At 30.7% G+C, this 22,008-nt stretch overlaps 1 protein-coding gene and 1 long non-coding RNA gene across 2 annotated transcripts; both read left to right on the forward strand.

The window, feature by feature from the left end:
* Positions 1-3,113: 3,113 nt before the first annotated feature.
* On the forward strand, positions 3,114-6,023 carry LOC111638740. Its single transcript, XR_002758928.1, has 3 exons — positions 3,114-4,244; positions 4,852-4,926; positions 5,685-6,023. It is a non-coding gene; the product is annotated as an uncharacterized LOC111638740 (long non-coding RNA).
* Positions 6,024-10,050: 4,027 nt separating this feature from the next.
* LOC111638724 lies at positions 10,051-21,221 on the forward strand. The gene is made up of 9 exons (XM_023384478.1): positions 10,051-10,200; positions 12,497-12,692; positions 12,986-13,032; positions 14,615-14,656; positions 15,836-16,022; positions 16,098-16,340; positions 16,786-16,910; positions 18,253-18,369; positions 20,982-21,221. Exons 1-9 carry the CDS (start codon positions 10,094-10,096, stop codon positions 21,169-21,171), a joined length of 1,254 nt encoding a protein of 417 aa, XP_023240246.1. The 5' UTR covers positions 10,051-10,093; the 3' UTR covers positions 21,172-21,221.
* Positions 21,222-22,008: the final 787 nt, after the last annotated feature.

The raw sequence follows: 22,008 nt of genomic DNA on the forward strand, positions 1-22,008 counted from the left end.
CCCTTACATTATTCTTTTATATTTTTTCCTTTTAATTTTCGGTAACAATTCGGATGAGAGATGATTTGTTTAACTACTCCCTATTGGAAATCTCCCTGAGATGTCATTCTCGGGTTTGATAACGTAGTTGGTTTGCAGTCAGCAGTTGTCATAGTGAGGGGAGTTTTTGATTTAGAATTTTATCTCGGTGAGGTGTGGTAGTCTATCCTTAACAAAATAAAATATCTCAAAAATAAATAAGAAAAGAAGCTTAAAATAATCCCCAAACAAAATAAAAATAAAACAGGTCGGAATTGACTCCTTACATATTTTAAGTTACAAATGTTGGCCTATGATAGGATTGAAGTGATAGTGACATCACAAAATGTACAGTGTTTTTTATTGGATTTCGAATAAACAAGTCCAATCATAGGCCAACATTTGTAATTTAAAATAGTTTATTCAATTTTGCTTTCAACTTCTGAATGTTCTTTATAATCTGATGATTGTTGTTTAATACTACTGTAAATGTTTGTTTTAAATTAAAATTTTTAAGTTTTTGTGCTGGCCTTTTTGGATCATCTTCTGTATGTATTATCTAGTTTCCTGAAGTTGTAAAGTTGACAGTGTTCTGACTAGTGTTTATCTGATGAACTGAACAGGATATTAATCATTTCCCATTTTATATTAATTACTCTATTGTCAATCAATCAATCAATCAACATTTATTTGTTATATGGCTTTCGCCTTTACAAAGGGGTTACAANATTTGTGGAAAATATCTCCCTAATTTATGTATATTTAAATGGGAAAATTTCATTTTTATGTGAATTTTTTAATGTGGATTAATGTGAGAAAAGAACTTACTGTACATGTGTAAATTTTATAATATTAACCAGATGATTTTTTAAAATAAATGTAAATTGTTACACTACCTATTCTATAATAACTTAAACCAATAGGTAATTTTTTTTAAAACTTGGAATGAATGCAATTAGTTTCAATGCAATGAAGCTTTCTTATAATTCAATTTTGTCTATTTTGGGCTTTATGGAATGTTTAAGAGTGGATGAACTGTTTTGAATACCTTTATTATTGAGGCTTTCCAGTTAAAACAAACTTTCAAAGAACAGCTGTCTGAAAAAGAGAAAATAGGAAAGAAATTTATATGGAAAAATTAAATAAATGCTATTTTCAGGAACCAAACGAATTGTTTTTAATCGGAAATGTTTTTGTTCTTTTGTATCTTCAGCAGAAACTCTTTTTTTCAAATTGCAATGGAACAAATATATTTACAGAATACTGTTACATTTGAACATTAAATTAAATAAATTACGAAAAAGTAAAAAATTTAATTTTTACTATTTTGTAATTTAAATTTAATTAAATTTAAAAAGTAAAATTATAAAAAAGTCTATAAAATCCTATAACATAAATAATAAATAAATTAATTAAATTTAATAATACACACAAAGATTGAATAATGAAAATACTATCCAAAATAACAGTATAACACAAAGATGTAATCTACTTGCTACCCCCACTTTATGACCTTGAACAAGTTTCCCTTATCTTATCGTAAATTACTTTTCTAGGTAAATCATGATATTACACTCTGCACAAAAGAGTTGTAATTTTGACAGTTTAAAACATCAACCCATCTATAATCTAAAATCATGGAGTTGTTTGCATTAATTACTTTAATTTTGCATGAATGTAAATAAATAAATAAATATATATATAAACATTGTTTCATAATCCTTAACGTATGTTTATCTGTCTAACTTCTTACTATAATAGAGTTTTTCCAGGCAACTTGTACTTCATTATCAAGTGCCCATTTTGTTAATGCTGTAGCACATTTTCTATCATTTAATACAAATTCATAATGCTCGTTTATGCATTGTCATAACATTCTGCACATTGATCCTGTATAGTAGAAGTCCTTGTTTTTAAGGTTGACTTCTGCTCTTTATATTTTCTTTATCTCTTCCTTATCTGTACGAAGTAGTTGCACAATAGAAGGCAGACGTCTGATAGCTAAAGAAATATCATGCTTTTTTGTATTACTTTACTCCTGTAATTACACACATCTTATTAGTAGCTTGATCTTTCTTATTGTCTTTATCAAGACCAAATTTGTACTTTTCTACTCCTGCTTTAATGAAACCTTTAATTACATTTCTAGGAAAAACCATGTACAATTGTCGTTTGCATAATAAAGTTGATCTCTTGCTTTCTGTGTATCATTAAAGAAGAATGTGTTATAATTCTTTTTATTAAAGTTCTAAAAGTTTTCAGTTTATGGGTTTGATCTCCAATGTATAATTTAGAGGGTTTTTTATGTATTAATACTTTTGTGGCATAATCATTTCCCAACCTGTAGATGTATAATTTTTCTAATTTGGTCCAAATTAAGTTGTATTCCTACAGAGTTGTTATTAATTTCTCCTACAACGTTTTGCACTTTTTTTTTATCATTCCATATTATAAAGATGTCATCCATGTATCTGTAATTAAGTTATTCTCTAACTGTATTCTTTGATTATTGACTCTTCCACTTAAGTTGTTATGATTTCTGCAATATTACTAGATATGGGTGAACTCGTTGGTACTCCTACTACTTGTTTGTAGAATGTATTATCTCAAAATACAAGTTTGTCAATATTAAGTCTAGAAAATCAGTAATTTTCTTACAACAGTTTCTATTAATGTCTATTTTTGGCAAATTAGATTTCTGGTTAAGGCAATAGACACTTCTATTTTGATAGATGGAAAAAGGTTACATTAATCTTTCTCTATCCGTTACTGTCAATACATCTCTTTCTTCACTTTATATGTTCTTCAGTGCAACAATGATTTCTTCAGTTTTACTAATTGTATATAAAGATTTATGGCCAATTCTGTTAAGTAGTTGATGTAACAATTTTTCCATTGTTATTGTTGGTACATGTGTATTTTCTAACATTGGTCTTAATGTTGGAAATGTCTTATCTTTAGCTAGCAGTTTCACTTTTTGTATAAGAGGATTGATAGGGTCTTTGCTAATCACCAATGAGCTAGTATTCTTGAGAGAATATCTCAAGAATACTAGCTCATTGGTGATTTTGTGAGAATCCAGACTTCAATTTAAACAACATAACTAAATAACAATATAACTTCTCAAGTATAACTTTGTCAGCAGTGATATCTGTCAACTTTCACACCTGGGAGCATCTCTTTCTACATGTTCTCAGCATTGAAAGAGACTCTTTCCTGTGACCTTCTGACATGCTGTCTCAATTTTACTGATTTAATATGACAACTAGTGGTCAATTGAATCAGTTGTTGCCAATTTCTCAAGCTGGTCAATTGTGTGTGCCTCAGTTACTTCTTTCAGAGACGTTGATTTTATTTTCTTGTTGGATACATCGGCTTTACATCAGTAATGGATATTTCTGCAACCTCCGCTGTAGATACTTCATCCCTCTTGTCTGCAACCACATCTTCTACAGTGGATTTATGGAATATGAACTGTCTTCGAGAACTTTTATCTTATTGACCCAACCTGCAAACACCAGATCCCTACTCCTCTACAAGTTATTTATTCCCTTGTGCTCTATTGTGAACTCTCTCTCTTACGTGCAACTGAGTTATCGTATCTACATGCCTAGAATTTCCTAATTGGCTTGATAGTCTTATTCTACTAATCTTATGTGCAAATTGTTAAGAACAAATAAATGGGTATATGTGTTTGTATAACTTTTCTGTGAATGCATTACTTCCATCATGCTGTCTCACAGTCTTCCACCCGGAATCCTGTTGCTTATGCATGTGACCTCTCGTGTGACCTAGTTTCTAACAAAAACCATTTGCCGTTGCAGATTCTGCATTTAACGGGACACAGTGGTATTATCCTGACATGGCATTGAAAAGGTTTGCCATGTCAATTTGTGACTCTCCAGTCACAAATTTTTCTCTGTAGGAGTCAAGGTTTTTGAACACTGGTATACCACCTTTATCACTATAAAAACAGACTATGTTGTTCAGTTTGCACCAACATTTGGTTTTATAGGCTGCTATCATTGTATTAGATTTGAATTTTTTTATGTGTTTATATATATATATTGCAATTTTGTAGAGAGTCTGTTTTTGGTTTTAATCGTAGTTTCTGCTGATAGATAATTACAGAATATTTCTACATGTGCTATTGATGATTCTATAGGAGGAAGATCATCAGGAACAAATTTGTGGCTGAATTTGAATGCTTCCTCCACATATTTTTGGTAAGGTAATATCTGGTTCTTGCAAGTATTTAGGTTCTTCTACTATGTTCTTTCTTGCTTTTGATGGTAATTGGTTGTAAAAATCCATTTGAGTTTCTTAATAAAGCTTATTCTAAGTTTCTTTTGCAAACTTATTATAATGTCCTCCTTTTTTCTTTTCATGGCTTCCAAGAATTCAATTCGGTGAATGGCATGTAATCTAAGATTGTTACTGACCCATTGTAATCTATGCCTGGCTTGGAATAATTGTCTTTTTTTTAAAGAAATGATCGTATTCAAACACTTATGGCATATGTACTTTTTTTATTCTATTTTAATCCTTTGGCAACGAAATCCTGTACAAGCTCATGGGTAATACTTGGTTCAGTCTAAACTGCTTAAGAAATGTTCCTCCATTCTATGCCGAATGCTCTTTTTATGAAATGTGTGACTTATTTAATATCTATAACTTCAGAATAATAAACATCATTTGTTTAATTTAAAAAAGAATTTAACAGGCTTGTTATTGATATTATTAACAATAGTTAAATTGAAGTATTGATAGATTCATATTTGTTAAATTTGTTTATATTAGTTTATAACATTCATATATTTCATTTTTTGAAAGATTGATGACTGGCCGTCAATGTCAATTCGAGCAGTGTTAGTGGACATGAGCATCGAAGCTAGAATTCCAACTTTAGTAAGTATTAAATAAATTATTAAATTTAATATATTTGTTTCATTGAAAAATAATTATTTGCAATTGAATAAAAACAATTTTAGATCTTCTTCTGAAGAGGAAGTAAAATTCTGATAAAAATCTTAATCCTTATTTTTTCTCATTCATCCACATTGTGTATATTAATAAAACCTTATAAATTTGATTATAATTTACACAAATATATTCAAATTTAATAAGTATTTTATATATAAAATTTACTTAATTTTATGATGTATTTTCTTCTGAAACAACTGTCTAAAACAAGTCTAAAACCTGATAATTATTGATGTAAAAAATCAATAGCAAGCTACTTTCATAATTATTTTGAATAATGGATTGAGAGGCACCACTGACAATATTTGAAGACTTGGATTAGTAATTTTTGGCATTACAAAGACTGATTTGTGCATATATTTTGTTATGAAACAAATTAGTACATTATATAGCAAATGCTTTGAATATTTATGTTACATTAAATACATTTGTAAGAAATAGCAATGATATATTAAATTTAAAAATATAAAAATTAAAATAAACTGATTTATGGTTGAAGTTAACAATAATAAAGTTATAGGTAGACATTTGTTTAAGACATCTTAAAACATTAATTGTTGCATTTAAACTTTATAAAACTACTGTATTAAAACTCATATTTCTAATAACAATTGCATTGATGTTTAAGATTAAGTCTTTAATCATAGAATAATTTATATAGATTTTCTCCTAATTATCTGCAGGATACTTTAAAAAGATATGTTTCTTCTCTTTCTCATCTCAAAATAAATGAGGTAAGTTTAACCAATATAAACTAAATTAACAAACATTTTTTTTTAAGAAAAGAAATTTTAAACATTTTATACTAAAAAAAATAATATATAAATGATCTGGATTGACCATATATATTATTGTTTATGCTAAATCTAATGCACTACATATAATGATTTATTAATGACTAAGGGATTCAGTACTACATTAACAATAAGCTTTAATGGTTAAATAGTAAATAATTTCAGAAACATTTGAAAAGAAGAATGATTTAGGGCAGGATTTTGTTGTACTGTACAACATAAAATCATTAAAATACACAAATAATAAAAGGGCTGTTCGAAAAGTTCGCAGCCTTGCCTATATGCGGCGCTGCGATCAATTTAATTTTTGGCGGAAATAATTCAGCCATCCTTGCTAAAGATACGATACCAATTTCCGCTTGATTTGTCGTAAAGTTTTGCCACGACAGCTTAGCAGATTGTCAATGTGCACATGCTTTGTCAAAAATGGAGAAGACGGAGACTCGTGTGGTCATAAAATACCTGACGAAAAAAGGGTTGACCGCATCTCAAATCAAAGCTGACATGGATGAAGTTTTGGGAGAGTCNGCTCACTCAAAAACTCACCAACACTGACGAACGTCGGAAGCGCCCCCCTAATTACTCTATTGTTTAACAGACACTAACTGATTGTTGGTATCTAAGTTGTTAACTTATTGTTAGAGTTAAAAGTACAATTCAAGTCTTAGTTCTTATAATAGAACTGAGTATAGGAAAAAGTAGTTATAATTTTAAATTACTTGATGAGATTTGAATGAGTTTAATATGATGAATAGAGGATAGAGTACTTCCTATTATTCCTGGCTGCTCACTATGACAGATGTAAAAACTTGAAAATCAAGTATGTGGATATAATTTAAAATTTTTCATGCACATTAGTATGTATTTGAATGAAAAGTATTAAGTGTATAATAAGAAAGCTTACAAAAACTTTACAAGCAAATATTAATCTTTATTTATCTTATATATAAACTTTGGCAGCCCTTGCACCCACAGCAGTGTAGGCATTGCCATCTCAAAACAAATTTGCAATGCCATTCACTTGGTTCACTGATACAATGACTGTCTTATGAAGATCGTCTTCGTGACACTGCTCTGGACTCTCCATGTCTTTACTGCCTATGCCCTGCAAACTGGACAACTGGAGACCAAGAAGGATTCAGTTGCTCAACGTCCTGATGCAAGACGTGCCATTTCCAGATTACATCCTTGTTGGTGGCAACTTCAATGGCCATGTTGGTGAGACTGTTGACGGAAGCCATTGTCATAGTGGCAAAGGCTTTGGCCAATGCAGTGACAATGGTGAGCATGTGCTTGACTTTGCTGACTTTCACGATCTTGTCCTCACCAACTCCAGGTTCAAGAAATGATTGTTGCAATGGCCCATTTTCTACAGTGGAGACACAAGGTCTCAGATTGATTGTGTCTTAGATTGATGACATGACATGCACACCATTGTCGACGTGAAGGCCATGCCATATGAGACAGTGGTGATGCAACACCAACCCATCATTGCAACACTTCACGTTGATCCACCAAAACTGCCTGACACAGATTGAACTGGCCCACTGCACATCAAGTGGTGGAGACTACATGACAGTGAGGCAGAGACATCACATATATCCATCTTCCAGCTGTGACGACTGTCAAGGAGATGTGGCAGAGGGCAAGGTGGTCTATTCATGGGGCTGCTTGGTTGATTCTCGGTCATACCATCCCAGGCCACTGCTTTGTGAAGCATGACAATTGGCTTTGGACAGATGATGTGAAATCTAAAGTCTGTGCGAAGAAGAAGTTCTACCATGCCTTCCTCGACAAGACTCCACAGAACTGACAGGTATACTGAGATGCTAGCCATGATGCTAAGAAAGCTGTTGCTGCAGCCTGAGCAGTGCACTACAAGACAATCTACGAGCAGCTTGACATGCAAGATGGTGAGAGTCTCTGCTGTCTTGCCAAAAGCCATAACTGGCAAATGCAGTATATTGAGAAAATCAGTCATCAGTCAATCAAATCAATCCATCACAGTTTGTTGACAGACAATCTGTGATGGACTGATGACAGCTACAGATCTCTGGAGGGTGAAAGGTTGGAAGCCTTTCATCCTCCAGCTTGCTGCTTTCTTCAACCTGATCATTGAGGAGAAGAGGATGCTCACCGACTGGCAACAGAGTATCATCGTACCTGTCTGGAAAAGGAAAGGTAGTTTGAGCACTCAGCCAGGCTGGCTCAGTGCTCAAACTATTGCCCTATTTGACTTCTTTTGCACACTATGAAGTTGTTCGAGCATGTCTTAGACTCTGGATTCGTAACCTTGTTGAGCTCACTGTAAGCCAGGCTGGCTTTGTGGCATGATGGACGCTGTCTTGCTGCTCGACTCCTCTTTGAGAGGCATTGTGAGAGGAGGATTCTGCTTGACATTGCCTTTCTCAATCTTGAGAAGGCATTTGACCACGTGCCACATTAGCTTATCTGGTCCACTCTCCACTAACATCACATTCTTGAGGAACTTGTCAGTTGAGTGCAATTGCTCTATTAATCCAACAAGTTGTGTTTATAGTGTCGCTGGAACCTCAACTGTTTTGCATCTCCATTGGCAATCACCGGGCTCCTTCCTCTCTCCATTTCTCTTTGTTGTTGTGGATGCCATTACATGTGACATCCAGTGGCATGCACCATACATGCTACTGTATGCTGATGATGTGCTCCTTTCCTCCACTGATGGGGTCGACCTACAGCAACTCATCCAGATGTGGTGTGATTGCCTTGCACAGCATGGCCTCCAGCTGAACCTGAGAAAGATGGAGTACTTGATGACAGACCGAACTGAACCAGGTGCAATCATTGTCGATGGCGTCGGCCTTCCTCGAGCTGGGTGAGCAAAAATTCATGAGCACTGTAAATATCTCAGTTCTGTGATCTCTGCTGACAATGACTTGTGCCATGAAGCCATCGCTGGCTGAAGTGGCACTCAATAACAGGTGTGCTGTGTGACCAATTCATCAGGGACTGACTCAAGACAAAGATCTATTGAATCGTCATGTGGTCTGTTGTGCTGTATGGTACCAGGTGCTGCACGTCAACTACAAATGTCGTCGACTGCCAACTTGCTACTATGGAGACCAGGATGCTGCATTGGATGAGTGGTATTACCAGACTCAGCCAAGTACCCAGCATTGACATCAGAGCCTGTTGTGACGTTGAGATCAGCGAGAAAGCATGTGAGTGCCGCCTGTGACTCTATGGTCACACACTCTGCACTTTCGCCGATTCCATTATTTACACGAGCCTACATTTGGAGATACCTGGGTCATGCCCGAGGCATCATTGGCTGGACATGCTGCACTATGACCTGCAGGTTGTGGACCTACATCTAGACCAGGCCCATAAATGGGCCAAGTGGTGATTTAGAATAAAATCCAGGGGTGCTGACCTTGTCATTAAGCGGGATTAAGGCCAAAGAGGAAGAATATTTATTTTATATATAATATTATGTATGTGACAAAAATTAGAATGTTTTTCGCTCTGTAATGAAGGAATAGAATACACCGCTTTCGTAACATTATAATAAACAGTTGACTCTTTTTTGGCTTTTATAACTGCTTCAAGTTTACGAGGGAGTGAACCACGAGTTTTGCACATTGGTCTGGACTTATTTGGGACCAAATGTTTTTAAGCTTTTGCTTTAGATTAGTAAGATTTAATGGTTTTTCATGTAATTGTTTTCTTTACATAATCCAAAAATTCTCAATAGTGTTAAAGTTGGAAATTAGTCAGTCTCTCTCTATACCTCTGTGTTATTTTTTTGGAACCACTCAGTTGCTATTTTTACAGTGTGTGGAGCTTCTAGACCATGTTGGGAGATGAAATTACTCTCAGAAAATAACTTTCTACAGATGGCAACATAAAATAAATTTTGTATACACATCTTCATTTATGTTGTTGTTGACAATTGGGTGACAAATGAGTAAAAACAAGTAACAATTGCTTGTTATCTGTTTTTTACCATTGTACTTGCATAAATTTACAATATGTTTTATGCAATGTGAAGTAACTCATTTTATAGAAGGGGTGATGAGTTGTAGAAACTAAAAGCTGTTAAACAGGCTAAAGACTAACACATTATCAGTAAAGATTAACAGTAGCTTAATTTAGACATTAATAGAATGATAGTCTATATATAATATGTATTGATTTATGATATATTTTATAATTAAATATTATTTTTTAAATTGAAAATTGTATGTTAAGTAATAAAGAATAATTTTATTAATTTCAGTCAACTTTTAGAATTGGGAAGCATCTGCAGAGAGAATTTTATGAGACTTATTCCTGCAATTGATCTCGATGACAATGTAACCATTAATGAATTACCAGATATTTCATTATGCATTCAAAATTTTCTGGCATGTTTTGATAATCTAGAGTAAGTAATTTAAATTTATTAAGGACAGTGTTGTTAAATTAAGCATGATTATAATCACTGCATAATTTACATAGTATTAGGAAAGAATTATAAAAGAAAGACAAAATAAAGTAATATATGTTTATGTAGATATTGAGCTTTTTAGATGTAATTTTTAACCAATAGTATCTTATTACAGCTGTCAGTAAGGCATAAGATTATGATAAGAAATTGTATATGGTTATCCAATGATCTGGCAGATTAAGTTTGGGCTGGTTAAGGGGGGGTTAAGTTTAGTAATTAATAAGGTTTTCCATATAAAAACTTCTTTTTGGATTGGATACATGTTTTAATGAGAAAAATTTTCCCAATATATACTTGGCAAACTCTATATCCATTTTCTATTAAGTGTTTTTATGTTCTAGTACAAGAACTATTAGTTATCTAGTCGTCATCTGTATGTATTACATGATTGAATTATTGGTGAAGTGAGATTGGTACACTATAATAATGACTTGCTGTTACAAATGGATTGTGTCACTTTGCAAACTGATCTGACAATAACATTATTACATAAAATCAAGAAGATTGTAAAGTCCCACTCATTTATTTTTTGAATGCTGAATTAGCTCCATCTAAAAATATTACTTGCTCTAGGTTATTTTTTGAAGTGACAGCCTACAAAAACAATTGGCCTCTTAGACCTCTAGTTAATAAGAGGACAAATCCAATCTTTAATTTAGAGAGGGTTTTGTCAAAATGTCATTGGAACATCTTAGAAGTCTACCCATATGCATGCACATCTACAATAAATAAAAAGAAACAAGATTTTATCATTATAAAACTGATAGGTTAATGTCTGACAGACCAATTAACTCATCAGTTTCATAAAATAGATGTACTTATGAAGAATTTGGAACACAATTTTTAAGATACCCTATACCATCAATTTTTTCCTCATATACAAATCTAATCATTATGTTGATAATGTACTCATAGAATGGAATGAAATGACATGTACTGTACACATAATTAAAGATAAGGCTGGACTCAAACGTATGGTGGCCTTTAAGGAAAAAAGGGAGGAGGTAGTGAGAGAAAAGTAAAAGGTTTAGGATGGGAGGATGGAGGAAGAGGAGAATGGGAGGGAGGGACAGGGCTAAGAGAAGGGAGAGAGGAAGGGGAAATGAAATGACAAATTAATTCGATCAGTTTGTTCTTTTTTTTAAACAACATTATACCTACTATTAACTTCTCTGTTGAGTCTGAGTATTGAACAGTTGGGTTTTTGGATTTACTTAGCTGTTTATGACATAATTTGAGTTTTGGAATATATTATAAGCTCCTCCCAATTTAATCCCTAGTAATCACTATATGCTTATACACCTGCACCAACTGAGGTGAACAAGCATATGGTGATAGTGCTTTGATACTTAGGACTTACCTTCTAATATTGTTGTCATATTCATTAATTAGTAAAAAGTGAGTTGAATATGATCTAAGGAGGATCAACTAGCAAATTTAACAAAGATGATTATATCTTTCAATATATGTAAGGTACAATCTTCTTTGTTTTGTCACTCTCTACCCTATACATCAAACTTGAATATCAATTCTGTATATCAGCCATTCCTTATGCAAATAATCTGTCTGTAAAACTTGTTTATTTGCTTAAAAAACATGGGTAGATCCTATCAATTATTTCTTCTCCTAACTTAAGATGGTAATAGTCATTGACAGAAGTCCATGAATAATATGATTTTAAAGTCACTTTATTAGAGTATTCAGGTGTATACTCATGCTGCACTAATAATTCAGTCCTGAAATACATAGGATTGACAACCAAACTTATTTTTCTCAAATTATTGTGTTATACTTTTGCCAGCATACATTTGTAAATCTGACCAATAATTTGTATGATGCATCCTTGCAACTTTCACAGAGTACTAAATTGAAGAAGTACAAATGTCAAATTTTTCACAAAACTTTATAGAAAAATGTAAGGGCATTGGTTTATTCATCTTACTGGTTTAGTCATGTGAAGGTTTGTTGTCATGAAAAACATATCCATTCCAATATCAACTTTGTGATTTCAAATATAACTTTGGTATTTATGCTTTCATTTGATAATATTTTTAGTTGCAGAGACTAACGTAATTAATTTAAAATAAAACGTTAAAGCCGTCGACATCATTTTTACCACATTTGCATTTCACTTCCACATCGGTTTGATTTTATATATTGACTTTTTCATTTTAAAAATATTAATTTTCAGTGCAATTTATTTAAAAGATTATTTATTATTGTTTCTTCACAGGAAACTACACGTGGGTCCTATATTGGCTAACATGATAATGGAATTGTACAAGGAAGATGTCAGTAAGAGTCCATGGAAAATTTTATCAGTTCCTTCAAGAATCACCCTATTGATGTGTGCAAATGGATTTTTGAATAATATGGAACTTCTAAAATCTATTCCATTAAATATTATCCTTCTTGAATATGGACATCAGGTTGCTATTTGAAAATTTATTTTATGGCACATTTAAATTAAAGACTTTTACGTAATATACTCTTAAATATCCTGTTTCAAACTGGTATTGGTGAGAGAATACTGATACAAAGTAAATGTTACAGGAATATTAAAAAAAGAAATCACGAGGATATCCATTTTAAAAATTAATGGATGTTGCGATAAATTTCAAACAAGTTTTTATAGTTATAAATTAAAGGAGTGAAAAGTTAATGATTTATTTAAACTTTTGTTTAAAAAATAGTTATTAAATGCATTTCTATTTTTTAACAGGCCGAACATGATTATCAAATGCCGTGTAAGATGATATCACAAGTGGGGTAAGTTATATTAAAAATTATATACTGTTTAGAAAATTTCTTTAGTTTTTTAATTACATTTTGACTATATGTTGTTGTTATGATTAATTTTGTAACAGTTTAAGTTAATTTAAAATATAAAACCCAATAAAAACACTTGGAATATTGTAGAGTCAAAAAATATGTACAGATAAAACACTTTTTGAAACTATTCACCTCAATTTTAGATCCCATAATTGAAGCTCTGAAGCTGAGACATCCATAACTCCATATCATTAATATAGAGCATAAAGATTTTTATATATCTTAAGGTATATCATGAAAAAGTGCAAACATCAGTGTTAATTTTAAAGGAGGCAGATGAATGTATATAGATAAAAAATGTTAAGAAAATTTATATTGGAATATTATTCAATAATTAGTATTTTAAAAAAGGGAAAGATTAGACTTTATGTGACAAAATTAAAGCTATTTGTTTACTTATGAATAATTTACTGATATTTACCTTTGTTTTCATTAATCGGATAGTTATGAAATATATCATTCAACTGGTAGTAATGGATTGGATTTAAATCACTCTGAATTTAATTTATTAACAATTAGTGTTACTGTTCCTCTGGGGTTAAGCTTTCTGTTACGGGCAAGATTGAGCTAGTTACATGGTTTACAGTTGCTATTACTTTGGAGTAAAAGATCCATTTCAGTTCATGTATATATCACATTGGCCTGTATATTAGTCGATGTTTTCTCCCAATTTTGAACATTCAAAACAACCACTATTGTTTTATATTTGAGTCTTGATTTATATTCGTGTATGATTAAAGTATTCTTTGAATTCAATAACTGTCTGTGTATAGATAGTTATTGAAATTCAAAGAAAACTTTAATCATGAACATTGTATACAGTTAAATTGATCATCTCAGAAATCATTTTTATTTTATTTCTAAGAGTCGATTAATTGAGTGATTGTCAAAAATTGGGAGAAAGTTGTTGAAAATTAACCGCAAAATTTACTCTGTTGTAAAATATAAAGTATAAATTTACATATTTGGTATGATTATATGATTTAAACAGTTATAAAAAAATAAGAGGAACAAAAATGAAGCACAAAGTTTTAGTTTCATTTTCAATAGTTGTAAAATTGCAAGTTTTCTTTCCAAAATATATGTGAAATATGCAAGGAAGCCTACTTTCCTTGGTATAATGTAGTTTTTGGGCAGTCTACTACCTGGTGCATAAGACAGCATCTCAGTTTTGCTCTATAACTTTTATTAATTTCATTTTTATTGATGATAAGAAAACAAGCAATACGTTACAATTTGTCACGTGTTACACTTTGCATTTTAAAATTATGCATATTATTGCCATTTGAGAGTTACCTTATTGCTTCACTCAGTGAGATTACCCTGTATTTGACTCTCATAAAAATTTCTTATATTCTATTTTAAGATACGATTTATGCATTAATTGAATGTTAGATATGTTTTTATTTATCAATATTATTTATAAACACAGACTTTTATGATTTATAGGTGTAGAATTTAAAATAAAAATATATATTTTGTTTATAATTTTAAGACTTGCATAATTTTTTTCTCATAGGATTAGCTGTTGTGTGTGTACTGGAACATCAGCTTGGAACAGGTATGTTGTTTAATATATATATATATAAAACACTTCATATACGATAAGAAATGAGGTCCAATACCTCTGAGTGAAACTATCCATGAAAATTTTTGAGAATTTAATTTACATTAATTAAAGTGTGGGCTCCTCAGATCAGTAGACTGATGATTTTAGTACTTTAGTCATTCAGGCAATGCTAGAAAATTGTCTTAAATTTTTATTGTATTGTGAAACTTATTGACATTTTTTCAAGAAGAATTTGATGAAATAATAATAGTAAAAATTAAAAAATTAATTAATAATAAAATAAAGTTATTAAAAATATTATGTAAGTTAACATAGAGCATTATAAGAAAGTAAATTTTGAATATTAAATTAATTTTTTATTTTTCTTTGATTGTTTATAAGTTTTTAATCATACATCTTATGACATATTTAAAAATCAAAATGTTCAAAAATAATCACGTAGTGAATTTTTATTTAATTTTATAAGATATATATAGGCAGTCTGGTATGCTAGAATGAATGAATTGAATAAATGCTACAATAAACAGTTTTTATATGCAAAATTAAAATGTTACAATGAGAATAGATGCTACAGCAAACACAACTGACATAACATGTGCATGATAAGTTGAGGTTTTCCCATTTTGGTTACAGCATTAGTCATTGTCATTATTATAGTTTGTAAGGTTCATTTTTAAAATTATAATTTTAATTTTAATACAGAGAGCTTAATTAATTTAGACATTAAGAAAGAAATAATTTCCAAGTGAGAAAGTGGAAAAAGTGTAGGAGATCTGAGTACTGAATATAATATGGCCAAATCAATGATCAGTACAATTTTAAACAACAAGGAAGAAATAAAAAGTATATAAGTTGCAAAGGGAGTCTCTATATTAAGTAATTTACTTTGTAATATCATCAAACACATATACATGTATAGCTTAAAAAAGTTAAATAAATTTAATTTTATGTTATTTTTACACTTACACTTTTGATTTTGTTATATGGTAACTTTACTCTAGGCTGTGGACTTGGAATGGATTATACCTAAATACATATATTTTAATGTATGCTAGAATGAACAGATGCTATAACATACACAAAGTTTAGCATATCCCACAATATATTACACATTTTAGAAAATCCTATTTTGTTTAATTGAGGAGGATGTTAAAATTTACAAAAAATTAGTCTTGCAGGATGTCCAGAAGCAGCTATTAACAACATATATCATGCCATTCAAGCAAACTCCTATCAGAACTTAATGGGTTTGATTGTAGCTGACTGGGGAGGAAGTCCACATCACACTTCATTAAGTTTCAGTCTTCCTGGAGTTGTTGTAGGAGTGGGATTGGCATGGAATCCTTCAGTGCATTGGGTAAATAATCATTTTTCAGATTTCAATGAGAGAGGAAAGTAATTATTCTAGTTTTGATACATTACTGTCTTTTAGGATTACATAAACAGTCGTTTAACAGAATTGATCAACACTCATATAATATTGGATGCTGAAAATGTTCTTGCGCAACTGATATTGGAGCTAGGAAGAATTGAAACCTATTTACTGAGAGCGAGTCGCAAACAGGATGATCATGACATGTCCAACTTGCCTGAAGTTCAAGGATCTATTCTGCATCAACTTTTAGATGACACAGATAATGTCAATTTAGAAAATTTATCAGTTGATAGCTTTCAGGTAAGAAGGAAAAACTATAGATGAAAATTATTATTATTTTATTACAGATAATAGTTATAAAATTTGTTGAAAATTACAGAAAATAAATTAATTTATAATATATTTTAAATTGACTTTTATGCTCTACAATTCTTCAATATCTGCTTGTTTGGATTACCTGTATTGCTATTTAGATGTTTGTATTGAAGTAATTCAGTAAACTGATTTTGCAAAATCAGTTCATTGAATTACATCAATGCAAACATCTTCAGTATCTGTGTATGTGGAGAAATGAACATTAGATTTATTGTCTATTTAATTCTTTTCAAAATAATTTTAAAGTATTTGATGGCACTGAAAGATTTTCTTAGATACTATCATATTAAAAACAGAAATTTGATAATAGTTTATATTTTAAAATTTTGTATTGTCAAACACATTTTAATCCTTGTTGAACTTTTTTCAGAAAGTAATTCGACATGTTAAATATTGTCAGAGAGAACTACAGAAATCAAAAGCAAAATGTCATCAGAATGGTGAAATTATTTCAGAAATTCAATTAGCAACTGAATTAATGCTTTTTGCTTGCAGGTATGTTATAAAGGTTGTTCATTAAAAAATCTTAGTTGTATTTTAAATGCTAAATGCTCAAAACTTTTACATGCAATCATGCCAGGAATATTTTGTTTTGATAAATTCTGTTCTATTAAATTATTTTGATAAATTCTGTTCTATTAAATTATTTTGATAAAACCTATTATAAAAATTTTTTGATATAATGATCAATATCATTATCAAAGGCAGTGTGATAGCACTGCACCTTAATATGTTTGAATTGACAAAATGTCTTGTGACATATTCTTTTCAAATATACATTAAGGCTTGTATTCTATCAACAAATGTTTGATAATTGGATATACATCATTGAACCATCTTGAAAATTTATTCCTATTCTGAATAGGCACCTGACATATTCTGCAACCCACTGTGGAGCCAACATTAAAGACTCAATATACTCACAGAGAAAAAAATGATACAGGGAAACATACACTCTAATTGGATAAAATTAGGTCAGGAAGACACTATTGGATCCACTCACTTCACCCAAAAATGTGACTGGACTGCACTTGCAACATATACAAGTAAGCCCACAGTAGAGAGTAACACAACTAAAATTGTTAACACCTACTTCTGATTTAGTGTATTTTTGAAAAATGGGGCACAGAACATTTTTCTGAACAGCCCAACTCAGATCAGGTGCCCATTCAGATATACTGTATTCTTCATAGCTATGTTTCATATGACATTGAGCTAGACTTGAAGCTTAGAAGAATGTAAACCATTGGGCACATTTTTGTATGTTTTTAGTCCTTATCTTTTCATCAACAATTCCTAAGCACTGTTTTTGATTGAAAACTAAATAGCACCAAAATTGTGTATTTTTAGCTATTTTTCATGAAAAAATTTTCTCTTATTATGTTTGAGAGCATTTTTCAGGAAACTAGGATTACTGATGATTGAATTAATTTATGAAACGGTTGCTCAAAAAATTAATAACGACTGATGACCATTTCATCCTACATTTCTTAATGATGGTAAAATACTGGTTTATTAAATGTGAAATATTACAATTCTGATAATAAATAGTGATTAGGTTTTGCACAGTCTGATGTAGAAGCATTTATATCATTCTCTTTAACATGTAAGCTTATGTCACAATTTCTCTTTTAGCTATTTTACTGGTCAGATCAGATTTAAATATGATCTGGCTGATAAAAAATGGGATTTGTGCTGTTTTTGGGATATATAGTTTGGTGTGAAAAATAAGAAGAAAATTAAATGTCAAGTGCTTTTGATTTTCTTCAAAATTTAACCCATTTTCATTAACTTTTAATTTATTTAGTTTTTAGAAATATTAAATTTTACTTTTCAGAATTGGTAAACTTCTTATTTCCATCGGACGCAATCCAAATGAAACAATGGGTTTGGCTGTTATCAATGTTGGATTGGTTAATCTTCCTCCCACCTCCAGAACAGACTTAGCTAATAAGTAAGCGATCATTTATCTCATCCCTTTTTAATTTTAAATGATAGAAATTTTTTTCTTAGCATCATTTATAAAATGATAATGAGGAAAGTATCATATATGTTAGAATAAGCAGATTATTCATATAAAAATTATAACAAATTAATATTTATGTCATTACTGATTTAGGAAAAAATTCATATTGTTAATTTTTTCTTCTAAAGAGAGGAGATTTAACTTATTATTAGATTAACTCTGATTTATTATTACTGTTACACTCTAAGAAAGAGTTTAGTTGATGCTATTATATCATGCTTCAAATAGTGAAAATTCCTTAGACTGGTGTTTATTGAAAGTTAACTTTAAAGCTGTTTAATTAATTGTTTTTATTATCTAATCTTCAATAAAAGCCATCTGCTTGATTAAATTTTTTAAAATAATTCAGATAATGAATTTCCTAAGAAAAATCTTACTCAGATTAATAGTATTATCATGAAAGATGATTATTTTTATGAGAAATACATTGATTTTTTTCAAGTTTACTCTTTAAGTGAAAATCTTAAAAGATTTATAATTCTCTCTGAAGAAAAAATAACTCAATTTATCTCTCTGACTAAATACATAAAGAGAAATTGCCATTAAAATTATCAAATAAGACATTTAATGAAAATTTTTGATATCAAAACATAGTTTCTAGAGATGTTAGAAATGCTTAAAAAATATTATATGGTTTACTTAATCAATATTATTTATCTTAAAATGGCTAGAAGAAATATATGCTGATTAAATAAAATATTTTATTATAAAAAGTTTCTTCTAAAATATTACTACTGTTATATGATGAATTTTTAGTTTCTCTTGAAATTTTGATAATTAAATTTCATTAATATTGAATTCTGTTAATTTTGATATGAAATTTGGATATTTAAATGTTTATAATTCATATTCTGAGTGATCTAAACATATGAAACTTTATCCTGCTATTTATATAGCTTGTAAATGCTCTCATTTATTCATGAGGCTTTGGAACTTGAAATTCAGGCACTTGATTGCCTTTATGGCCTTGCTTCTGTACTTTTGTAAAGGATTTCATTTCTTGATCATTATTGTCATGATGAAAAGGGCCTTTTTTTAAAATTATTTCTGTTAGACTTAAATTCCTGACAGAAAATGTATAGATGACACTTTGTCTTTAAGAGAAACAACTGTTGTTGAGAGATATACTACATACAATCCGATTTAAACAATGAGGATCCCAAGATCAGGTTGATATTATATATCAGGTAGAAGTCGGTGTTGAATTATTGGTGACATTGATCTTTTTTACAGTTTGAAAGATGGTTTACTTGGAGATGTGTGAGGGACTAATCAGATTGTATGAGGGAAGGTTTAAAACCAATTGTGAAGTGATATTGGGGGACATAATCTTTTGAAACTCGATGCCTCATCTGTTTGTTCATCTGTTGAGTGGCTGTTCTTTTAAGTTGTCTGTCAGTTTTGTTCAACGTTATTGCAACTTTCTCATTCTCTTTACTGAGTTGCTTTGTACATTGTTCAAGACTAGTCTTGTCTGGATGGAATTTTCTTCTGTCATTCAATTGAAACATAGATGTAGACTTATTATTCCAAAATAATAGCCTACACACTGGACTTTTAGCAATTTTGTGTTTGTAGGGATGTTCCTATAGTCTGAGGTATTGTCAGATGATTATATCTCTCTCACTGTCTCTAGGAATTGGATTTTTTTAACAAGTTGAGTCATCTCTCATCTTGGACCCGCTACACCCAGATGCAAGTCCTACTTCTGCTCTTGTTGTCCCTGTTACGACTCTCCATATCAAAAGGAAATATGTTTAAATTAAATAAATTTGTCTTCTGATTGAGACAATAACCTGCAATTTCACATATCCATGCGTGTCATCTGCCCACAATTTTTAAATGTTTTCTTTCCTGTGAATGCCAGGAGAACTTTTATAACAGGCCTACCACAGATTCAGACAGGCGTTGATGTATGGAGCTCAGCATATCCAGACCAGACACCTTTGAAAATTTCTGACCTAAACTCAAACTTGGGTTGCTCATATACAAACGATGTTGTCTTAGCTATCTTGATTATTACTCTGGTAGGATACATAGTGCATGTGATAATTAGTTGATGATATGATATTGAGATACTTATCTTTTTGTTATAACCACTTTTAAATGGATGAATTCTATGGTCTGTTTGGAAATAGCTGTTAGTTTTTAGACATTGAGGAGATGTCATCCTGATTAATATTATAACCAATTTAACGATTCAAATTTTTTATTTAAATATCCTGAAGACAATTAAATTTTTTACCAGGTTTTCAGGCATTTTTAATATTTATTATCACCTGGTAAAGCAACTTTAATACAGCTGGATAAGCAAAAACCAATGACATTACTTGTTTCATTTGAAACAGATTGTCATTGGCTTGCTTATCCAGCTATATTAAAGCCACTTCCCTGGCAATGGACTCATAAGAATCCTAATTTGCGTCATTCTTCTGAATGATAACACAGAATATGTATTGCGGTATACGTTCATTGCTATTTTTATGCAAATAAGACGAAAAGATATCATAGAATTTAACATTGCAATTTTTGTTTTCTAGATTATTGGCTTTGATTGAGCAATACCGAGCAGTGTGGCTGAGCAGAAATCTACCAGTGGGTCTTCATGCATCCCTTCTGTTGTTTAACAACATCTTAAACAAATTAATTCCAGAAGATGTGGAAAATTCACGAGAGAGTCACTTTTCCATAGATACTGCCGATGTGTTGGACTACAACGGATCTGTATAGTAAATGGACTTTTTTTCTGATTAATAAATTATTTTCGTTATAAAAAATAATTTCTCTAATTCAACATAAGTTTGCAAAATTTCCTCTACAGAACATTGAAGTTTATTAATATTATTATTATTCAATTAAGTAGATTGTTACTGTATACACATTGTCTGAATATCAGATGTGGGCTAAGGAATCAGCTTGCTGTTCTAGGAACTCAGGTTCAAGCATAGATTGGATTTTCAAATTTTACTTGATGACCTGATTCATATATGCTAAGCTCCATTGTTTTCCCAGCTGTCCCCATTGTGGGCCTAATCATAATGGGTATGATTAGAAAGGTCCTCTTAGTGCCGAGTTAAAAAATTAAAAAGAAAAGGTTATAATTTTGATTTGAGTACAAAATGATTTGCAAAATAAGCATTAATCAATTCAGTTAATATTTTAAGTTAAAATTAGAACATGATGCATGTTTTCTGTAGATTAATTAATTTAATTTAAAGGTATTATTGCCATTGGATCTTAAGAGTCTCTTGTTTGTAAAAAAATAGATGTTTTGATTTAATACCATTGGAAGGTTATATTGTGATAGGAGAAAGCAGTGATAATATTTAAGTTACCTGACAACAGTGGTACAAATATCTATGTCTATCCTCATCAGATGTCTGATTTAATTTTAATTTATATTTGTTTATCAGTTTGTCAAGTTCTTATCAATGGATTAATGTAAGTTAATATGTTTTATCAACACTTAAAAATCTACTTTGCAAAATTTAAGATGACTAGCTGATGTAGACCTAATTTGTGTACGATTTTCAAATTGCAGATCTATACATTACCATTGTTGTCCAT

This window comes from Centruroides sculpturatus, unplaced genomic scaffold (genome assembly GCF_000671375.1).
Source record: "Centruroides sculpturatus isolate CEXI.00-Female unplaced genomic scaffold, Cexi_2.0 scaffold1159, whole genome shotgun sequence".
Classification (NCBI taxonomy): Eukaryota; Metazoa; Arthropoda; class Arachnida; order Scorpiones; family Buthidae; genus Centruroides; species Centruroides sculpturatus.